The sequence below is a fragment of the Danio aesculapii genome, chromosome 20 (genome assembly GCF_903798145.1).
Source record: "Danio aesculapii chromosome 20, fDanAes4.1, whole genome shotgun sequence".
NCBI classification, from domain to species: Eukaryota; Metazoa; Chordata; class Actinopteri; order Cypriniformes; family Danionidae; genus Danio; species Danio aesculapii.
The window spans coordinates 26620305-26629647 of NC_079454.1; the positions used below are offsets into that span (position 1 = coordinate 26620305).

The 9343-nt window shown below is 33.6% G+C and overlaps 1 protein-coding gene across 1 annotated transcript; it reads right to left on the reverse strand.

Annotated features, from left to right (window-relative positions):
• Positions 1-302: 302 nt before the first annotated feature.
• Positions 303-3598, reverse strand: LOC130247531 (cytochrome P450 2J2-like). Its single transcript, XM_056480810.1, has 9 exons — positions 3323-3598; positions 2933-3095; positions 2679-2828; positions 2362-2519; positions 2076-2252; positions 1493-1634; positions 1120-1307; positions 902-1043; positions 303-797 (listed from the first exon to the last, which is right to left on the reverse strand). The coding sequence occupies exons 1-9, from the start codon at positions 3506-3508 to the stop codon at positions 622-624; spliced, it is 1482 nt and encodes a 493-aa protein (XP_056336785.1). The 5' UTR covers positions 3509-3598; the 3' UTR covers positions 303-621.
• Between the last annotated feature and the right edge of the window lie 5745 nt (positions 3599-9343).

The window sequence follows — 9343 nt, forward strand, 5'->3', positions numbered from 1 at the left end:
ATAAAAAAAATTAGTTTTAAAGTTAAGTTTTTTGGAATACCTCATTTAAATTTAAATGTATTCTCTTTCCATTCCTGAAGATGTTAGGTGACCAAACTCTTATATTTAAGGGATATAACTATTTAATAAAACTGTTTTGTTTAAATGCACCCACATTTATTGGCCACATTTAGTAAGAAAATGATCAAAATATTCATTTTTTAAATGTAGTTTTGTCAAGCCCACTCACCTGCGTGAAGCACACTAAGAATTGCAAGGTGATTTTCCAGAAACATGGAGTGTTGATAAGAAAGTACTTCATATAACATCAATAATCTTTGCTTTATTTACAGCTTCAAGCATTTTTACAATGAATCACAATAATTGTAATATGGTAAGCATTCTATAGCTAGCTATTCTTTATATTTGAAACCTTATTACATTTAAATTCTTCATTACGATATATACTGTAAGCCTCAGACTTGTATAACTGCAGGCTGTGCTTAGGAAATAATCAGGGTGAAAAAATTCTTAAACACTTTGGACTTTCTGGTCCATCAACACTTTCTAGCAGATACAGTATACTACATTATCACAAAAGAAAAATAAGACTGAGCTCATTAAAAAATGTCTGTACACACACTAACGAGAGGACACACAAATGCGAAAGGGAGCAGGAGCATACGTGAACCAAATCTCGCCTTCCAAACTGGGTTCTTCTCCTGGACACTTGGAGATTTTGAACTGCTGCAGCAGAGAGGTGAAATATATGAAAAGCTCCTGACGAGCCAGATTTTCACCCAAACACGCCCTCTTACCTGTGAACACATGCCGTCAGTCAAACACTTATTGAAGATAAAACATATTTCATACTAAACCAAAATCAATTGATTCAAAAGGATGTAGGTTTACAAAATATTACCTGCAGAGAAAGGCATGAAGGCATCTCTTTTCCGGAACTGGCCGTTTTCATCCAGGAAGTGTCCTGGGTTAAAGGTGTCTGGGGTTTCCCATTCATTTGGATCATGCAGGACTGAAGACAGGTTTACTGTCATAGCTGTGCCCTAATAAGAGAGAATGAAAACTTCTCCATTTTACACAAGTTCAGACCCCACTGTACAATAAAATGGAAATGCATACCTTAGGAATAAAGTATTTCCCTAGTTGTGTGTCTTTAACAGCCCGTTTAGGGAATCCCAGTGGAACAACATCCCCAAATCTTTGAATCTCATGAATCACAGCTTCAGTATAGGGCATATTAACTCTGTCATTCAAGCAGGGTTGACGTGACTGTCCAATCACCTTGTCTATCTCCGTCTGGACCTTTTCTGAAAGATGAAACACAAATATTACATCTATACTCTGTGTTTTAAGATATGGAAAGTGCCTGGACCTGATGCATTCCCAAGCTAACTTGCAGATGACATTTCATTTCACTTGTAGATGACTTGCAGATCTTGTTAAAATCCATCTTGTAAGCTTCAAAATGAAGAAATCTGCTCGGTATACTCACCTTGTATTTCTGGAAACTTGATCATAAAGAGCAGACCCCAGCGCAATGTTGTAGTTGCGGTCTCTGTTCCAGCCTCAATCAGGTCCAGACAAGTAACCACTAACCCCTCTATGTTAAAACCAGCTTCAGGATCACTCTTTTTCTGTAAATAATGGGAATTATTAAACACATTTAGGCACAATACGCATAAACTCATGGTTTAGTTTGATGAAATCTCTTTTAAATAAGTGCGAATGCACACTTCATAGGTTTGAGCAACAAAAGAATTCCTGTCAATGTTTTGACTCTTTTACACGATTTAAATGCTATTCACAAGATTTTGTGAGTTATCAGAAACCACCATGTGAACAGACAATACAACAGTCTTGTTTATCCAAGTAATCAGCATTATTTAAAAAAAAGTTCATTGCAAAGGATACATTGAAAATACCAAGAATAAATCTAGCATTTTTATCTTTTTGATAAACAGAATAAATGAACAAATACATGATCCAGCACATAGGTTGATCGATTAATATCCAAACAAATAATCCAACAAATATACCATCTGTGTAAGTCAAATAGAAAATTACACTGTAATTACCCTTTCCATCTCAGTCAGGTAGTTGTCTATAAAGTCACGTGGGTTTGCAGGGTCCCAGTCCTCTCTGTGCTTAATAATCTCTCCTCTCAGGAAGTCTTTGATCTTCTTATAGTTGGAAAAGATTTTCTGGTGAGGGCCGGGCAAATACTCAAAGAGCCAAGGACATGCGTTATACAGCTGTAAGACATGACACAACAGGTGATGAATACCGACTATTGATTATAATAAATGTACAGGAAGTTGGAATATGAAAGTAGTGTCTAAGGATGCTATAATGAATCAGTACCTGTGCCCTGGGAGAACCTGATAACTGAATGCATTCAGTGTCAAGACGCAGAATTCTTTGGTAATATTCATCATGATAGTCAAAGCGTTGTCCAAATATCAAGCTGGAAATTATATTTGAGATTGCACTGTTTAAGGTGACCATGGGGTCGACAGGTCCTATTTAAGAGAAAACACAGTGTGTATATATATATATATATATATATATATATATATATATATACACACACACAAACATTTGGTCAGTTCTTCCATTTTGTTTATCTATTCATAAAACCCATGAAAGATTAAATTCCCAGACAGTTAGTGAATAAATACCCTTTTCTGCCTTAAAAGCATCACAAAGGAAGATGCACTCCTGTTGGATCTTGACCTCAAGACTTTCATTCCCCACTCCAAAGTTTCGCAAGTGGGAGACCGCAAACTTCCTATGCATCCGCCACAGGTATCCATTACTTAGTATCGTACCTTCAAAATATAAATTAATAAAATTATTTTAGTAATTAATTAGAGGTATTAATTAAGTGGGCAGTGAAAGTTTTGCCTTAATTTTAAGCATTCAGTGCACTTACCAAGTCCCTTAAATACTTTGTGAAACAGAGGGACATTTGGACGGTCAATGAAACTGTCATTCTGAGTAACGAGGGCCTCCTTTGCCATTTTATACCCAGAGACAATTATCAATTTCTCACTGCCTAGTCTTAAGCTGAATATTGTCCCGTAGACTTCAGCCAACTGAAATGAAAAATATATTTACATTAATATATAATGTCTGTATGTTCCCTTAGAGAAAATTACAAATTTCACTTTTTTTTTGAGTATGACACAATTCATGCATGCTTCATGAGTGTTTTATTTTCTGCAAGGGTTTATAACTGACATTCACCAAGAAACAATCTGACTTTTAAAAAAAGGGTTTTAAGGCAACATGTAAATACACACATTATGAGTTTTTCACTCACCTTATTTATGTTCCTGAAATCCTGAATTTCAGTGAAAATATTTCCTAAAAATGGTAGAGGTCGTGGTCCCGGTGGGAAACTGGTAGGATTCCAGTATTTAATCAAATCTAAAAGCAGCAGTAAAGCAAATCCTAAAAGGATCCAGCCTTTAAAATCAAAGTTTTCATATATAAACTGCAGGATCATTGTGTTGATGAAAATGGCACTTTTCCTTTGCCACTGAATACCACAGTACTGGAGCCCTGCAATCTCTAAACGCTCTCTTTTGGGGCTAAGCAATTTGTTTTGTCAAAAGTGAGACAACCCAGACCCCGCCTTTCCATACTTGGGAGGCCCCTGGTGAGAAACAAAATGTAAACATTGCAGAGATCAGGCCCTCGGATGATTCCAGGAAAGAGAGAGAAACATAGGGGAGAGCGGGGCACAAAGTAACACTTTTTGGTTTTGGTCAAATAATGAACAAAGTTATGAGGTTAGACACACCATATTTTTTTTACCAACAACACACAAACCTCCCCTACATATGAGCACTGGAATTATGATCGCCGGACCCATGGTTACTGTGCAGTATTGCCAAAAGTGCCAGGAGTATAAATGTTACTATTTACCCCACCTGCGGGGCAAGTTGTAACAGACAGGGGGTTAGTTGTAACACATGCTTACAAAGGCAGATTTCACACAGTTAATTTAATTTCTGTTTACTTTAAATAGGAGCTATATTTGCTCAGTAATTGGCTCAATTCTTTTTTATTCTACATAGCACAATATGTTTATGTATTTATTTGTTTATTGGATAAGCACATTTGAATGTATTTGCATTATTATCCATTTATCCATTATTATACAATGCATTTATTTGCATTATCAGCAGTAAAATATATAGTTTTTTCTATTAAAACAATATTTACTATTAAAAAACATTTTTATTTAAAAAGTTCTCAACATTACGCTCAAAATTAAAAAAATTATTTTGTTTGATTAATTGGTGTCCAACACCGTTACAACTAACCCCGATGTGTCATGATTTCCTAAAAACTGACTAGCAGTCACTGTGTGTTTCTTACATCTTTCAAAATGGTTTCATCTTTTAGCCTAGAAGACAAGACGGTGATTACAACAATATAAGATTTTACGTTCATACTTTCACAGATTTTTTTCAAATAAAAAAAATGTCGAGTATAATAAAAATACTTTTGTGCTGCAAAAATGGTTTATCTTGTGTTTGTCATACAAATTTCGACGAAATTTTTCAATAATTGGCAGGAAGACGTCTGCCGACACTGTGGTAAAAACCTCGAAAGCATGCATGTTTAATCCTGAGTAAATGCCTTAAAACTACATTTAACCCCGCGTACTTTGTGCCACGCGCTCCCCTACCCCTATTAGGTACTTTGCAAAAAGTCACAAAAACAAATCTATAACGTTATTCTTTTGTTTAATGTTTTTGTCGATTGCTAGACGTTTTCGGTTGATTGATTTCGTGTGTAATTGTCCCTCGCAGACTCAAACTTCATTTGTTTACAGTGTAGGGGGCGTATTTGTAGGCCCAGCCAATGAAATGCTCCGTTACAGTTCATACTAGAATTCTATTTGCTGTTGCTCATGTCAATCATTTATGCCGAAAAGCCGTCACGCGCTTGATTTAGGCGAATGAAAAATAAGTTAAGAAGACGCAAAGTAAAAACACTAATGCGTTCACAAACACAATTCGACTCGCTCTCTCTGAATGTCAAGTCTTCTTAAGTGTTTATTTCTTGACAACTGTTTTGTAGTTAAAAAACGAAAGCAAACCAGGAAGTAAACAACTGGCACACAGGTTAGCGGAGCAGAATACAGGTAAACGCGTTAAAATGGCATTGGGGAACATTTTGTTGCTTTTAACCTCAGACGTGTGGACAGATTAGGTAGGATATTGCTATTGTTCATCCTCTTTCTGCTGATCTCAATCAAACTGAGAAACAGAAATAAGCCACATAAAAACCTTCCTCCTGGACCCACACCTCTTCCGTTTATTGGGAATGTTTTCAACCTGGATATTTCACAACCTCATATTGACTTAACTAAGGTAATTCACATATTCTTGATGTGATTTCTAAATATCTGACTGCTTAAAACCTGAATTTCAAATATATTCCAATATGGAAATCTGACATATGGAAATATATAAGCAATTTACCTGATGTTCATATTTGGATTTCACATATATAAAATATATAATATATAAAATATGTTCAACATGTAGGCTACATGGTCAATTATTTTTGATAAAATTGTATGTTTTCATATATGCCCATATATGAGCACATACAAATATAGCTAATATTTAAACGTACATGTTTCCTAGAGATGGGTTGCGGCTGAAGGGCATCCGCTGCGTAAAACATATGCTGGATAAGTTGGCAGTTCATTCTGCTGTGGCCACCCCTGATTAATAAAGGGACTAAGCTGAAAAGAAAATGAATGAATGAATTTAAGCATACATGTACATATTTGTAATTTCAGTGGTTGAAAATATATATATATGTTAATTTTCCAAAATATTTTTTGCAAATATGTACTTGGATGTCATATATGTAGATTGCATATATTTCCATATATCATATTTCTATTTAAGAAATCTGATGTCTTTCTCACACACACACACACACAAACATATATATGATATATATATATATATATATATATATATATATATATATATATATATCATTAACAACAACCACTACAATAATAATAATAATATAAATCCCAAGTAATACACCAACTACTACTACCACAGAGAGTTTCTAATGCTACAACTATTACTACTGCTACAACAGCCACAACCACTACTACTACTTCTACTACAATGTCTACTACTATTAAAACTATTACAACGACTGCTACCACTGATACTACTACTACTACTACTACATCTACTACTGATACTACTACAGCAATGACTGCTACTACAACATCTACATCAACAACGTCTACTACTTCTGATACTACTACAACAACTACCACTACTACTACTACACATCCACTACTTCTGATACCACTATACCAACGACATCTACTACTACATATACTACTTAAAAAAAAACAACTACAACTACAACCGCTACTATGACTATGACTACTACTACAACTACAGCAACCTGAATAATGACAATGATAGAAATACTTGTAATAATGATAATGAGGAGATAACAGGACAAGTCAGGACAGTAATAATAATAATGGTAACAAAAGTAGAAGTAATAATATTAATGATAATAGTGAGGAGGTGAGGGGGGGTTGGGAATTCAGGAAGAGGACAAATAATGTTAATAATTATAATAATAATAAGTAGAAAAAGGAAAGAGAAGAAATAGAAGATTAGAAAAAGAAAAAAATAGAAAAGGAAGGAAAAGAAAGAGTAGAAGAAGAAAAGGAAAATAAGAAAAGGAAGTGGAAACAATTTGCAGCAGACAAAACAATGAGAATTTTGAGAGAAGAGAAAAAACTTTACTATAATAATGATAATATATGGATAGTAAAATATTGAAAAGAAAAATTTAGGTATTAGGTAATACTATGATGAAGTATTATTAATAATAATAATAAAAAGAATGAAAAATCGAGAGGAGGAACGATAAACATGATAACTATAATATACTAATGTCGATAATAATAAATATAATAATAATAAAACAACAACAGCTTTAACAGTCATTTGAGGTGATGGAAGATTTAAGCTCTGATATAAGGTCAGTTGCTTTGTAATGCATTAAAAAAGTATGACGTGTGGCGTGGATCAGTCCAATGCAATGCCCAGGCTGCCATGCCCACGCCACACTTACCCTGTGAGTGTAGTATATGTAAGTATATGCAAGGAGGACTTTTTTTATATATATATATATATATAAAAAATCAAATAATTGTTATTGTTTGTCTGTTGTTGGACTGGTCAGGGGAAAAACTGGTAAAACCAGGCCCCACATCGCACGCACCTTAAGCTTTAAATTTGAAATTATATGGAACTTGGGTGTGGAAAAAAGGAGAGGAAAAACTAACTAACTAACTAACTAACTAACTAACTAAATAAATAAATAAATAAATAATAATAATAAAAAAAGAAAAAATAAATTTGATTGAAACAAAAAAGGAGAATGAATAGAACAAAAGGGGAAATAAAGAAGCATGTAAATAACGAATTATAATGTGGGGAAGTATTAATAAGATTAATATATAAAACTTTTAGTTTTTTCCTTTTAATTTATTTATTTTTAATTAGATTTGATATTAAAGACTTTTTTCTTTTTTTTTTACCTCTACCTGACCCCCCCTCCCCCCTTCCCTCTTGTTTATGTACTGATGAAGGTGTTGTTGAGGAATGGCTTCAGGCAAAGAGAATCTTCAATGGAGATGAATTCTGTTAATAAATTTTTCCAGGATGAGATGTGAATGGTATTTCTGGATTTCCAGTCCATGAGAATAGTTTTCTTGGCGATAGTTAGCGCCACAAGTAGTAATTGACCATTTGTATTATTTATATCTATTGTGGATATGTCACCTAATATGCAGAGGGAAGGAGACAGTGGGATGTGACATCCCATTAAGTTGGAGAGTGAGTCAGTAACCTTTTCCCAAAATGTTTTAATTGAAGTGCAATGCCATAAGTGTCTTGAATATATTTCTGACGTGAAACCCATTTTAAATAATTTCTGCCCAGTTAGATGTGATCTGTGAAGTACTTTATACTGTATAAGTTGTAAATTAGCATTTTTAGTCATGGAAAATGTGTTTTTGCAAGCTTGAGTCCAGAATGCAGCATTGGGAGTAATGGATAAGTCTTTTTCCCATTTAGCAGTTGGTAGAACTAATGCATTGTCTGATTTTGATATCATTTTGTATATTTGGAAGAGCAATTTTTTGTGGGAAGATATATTAATAAACTCTGAGATTTGAGGGGGAAGGTCTAGATTGATTGATTGATTGGTTAAGTAATTTTGATTTAATTGATTTGTAAATATTCCAAGAAGCAATGCTGTATATCTGGGCTATATGCGAAAAGGTTATTATTATTAAAGATATGCTGAAGTTGTGTGATTCCCTTATCTGCCCATGTGCTGAAGTTAAGTGGTTTCTTGTTAGCCACGAAATCAGGGTTATTCCAGATTGGGGTGTATTTAGATGGTGTGAGTGGGGATTTTCTTGACCTGATGAAATTTCCACTAGGCTGTCAGAGTTGCTTCTATTGTCGGCATTTTAAAACAGTGATGTTTCTTGATTGTTTGACTGTGAAAAGGTAATTCTGAAATGTTAATGTCTTTGCAGATTGATTTTTCAATATCTTGCCAGGTGTATTCTGATGAGTTAGGTTTAATCCATTTCTGTATGTTTTGAAGCCTATTTTATCAAAAATAGTTGTAAAAATGTGGTGCTTCTAATCATCCTTGTGATTTTGGTTTTTGTAGGGTTGTCAATTTAATTCTTGGGGTCTTGTTTTTCCAGTAAAATTTTGTAATAATTGAATCTAGAGATTTGAACCAGGTATGAGTGGGCTGTGTTGGAATTATTGAAAATAAATAGCATATTTTTGGGAGTATGGACATTTTGGCTACTGATATTCTGCCCATTATGGATAGTGGTAAGTTCATCCAGCGTTGAAGATCGCCGTCTATTTTTTTAAGTTGTGGAGTATAGTTGAGAGCAAACAACTTTGACATTTTTTACAGTGTACTTTCAAATCAATTTGTAGCTTTAAAATACTAAATGCTTACTGAATAATAAACAATACACTTTTAATTTATTCAGAAGGAAGGTTTTTATATTTGTATATTATATTTAGGAATGTTATGTGTATAGCCATACACCCATGGAGCTTTACAAAAATTATTTTAAAATTCAATTTTTAAATAAAAATTTTTACATGTGTTTTTATATTTAACTAATATTTAAATAAATAATCTAAAAGGTGTTCAATAAATATAACAAAGATAAACACTTTACAGTTTTATGAGTGTGAAATATTTCTTTTTGGGGACTCTAAAACCA

What these genes read in the sequence shown, in the direction of transcription:
- LOC130247531 (XM_056480810.1), bottom strand. Translation starts at nt 3,508, where the DNA reads ATGATCCTGCAGTTTATATATGAAAACTTTGATTTTAAAGGCTGGATC. An exon ending in ACCTGACTGAGATGGAAAGG is followed by an intron (nt 1,635 to 2,075) that starts GTAATTACAGTG and finishes CATTATTTACAG; the next exon opens with AAAAAGAGTGATCCTGAAGC. An exon ending in GGAAATACTTTATTCCTAAG is followed by an intron (nt 1,044 to 1,119) that starts GTATGCATTTCC and finishes CTCTCTTATTAG; the next exon opens with GGCACAGCTATGACAGTAAA.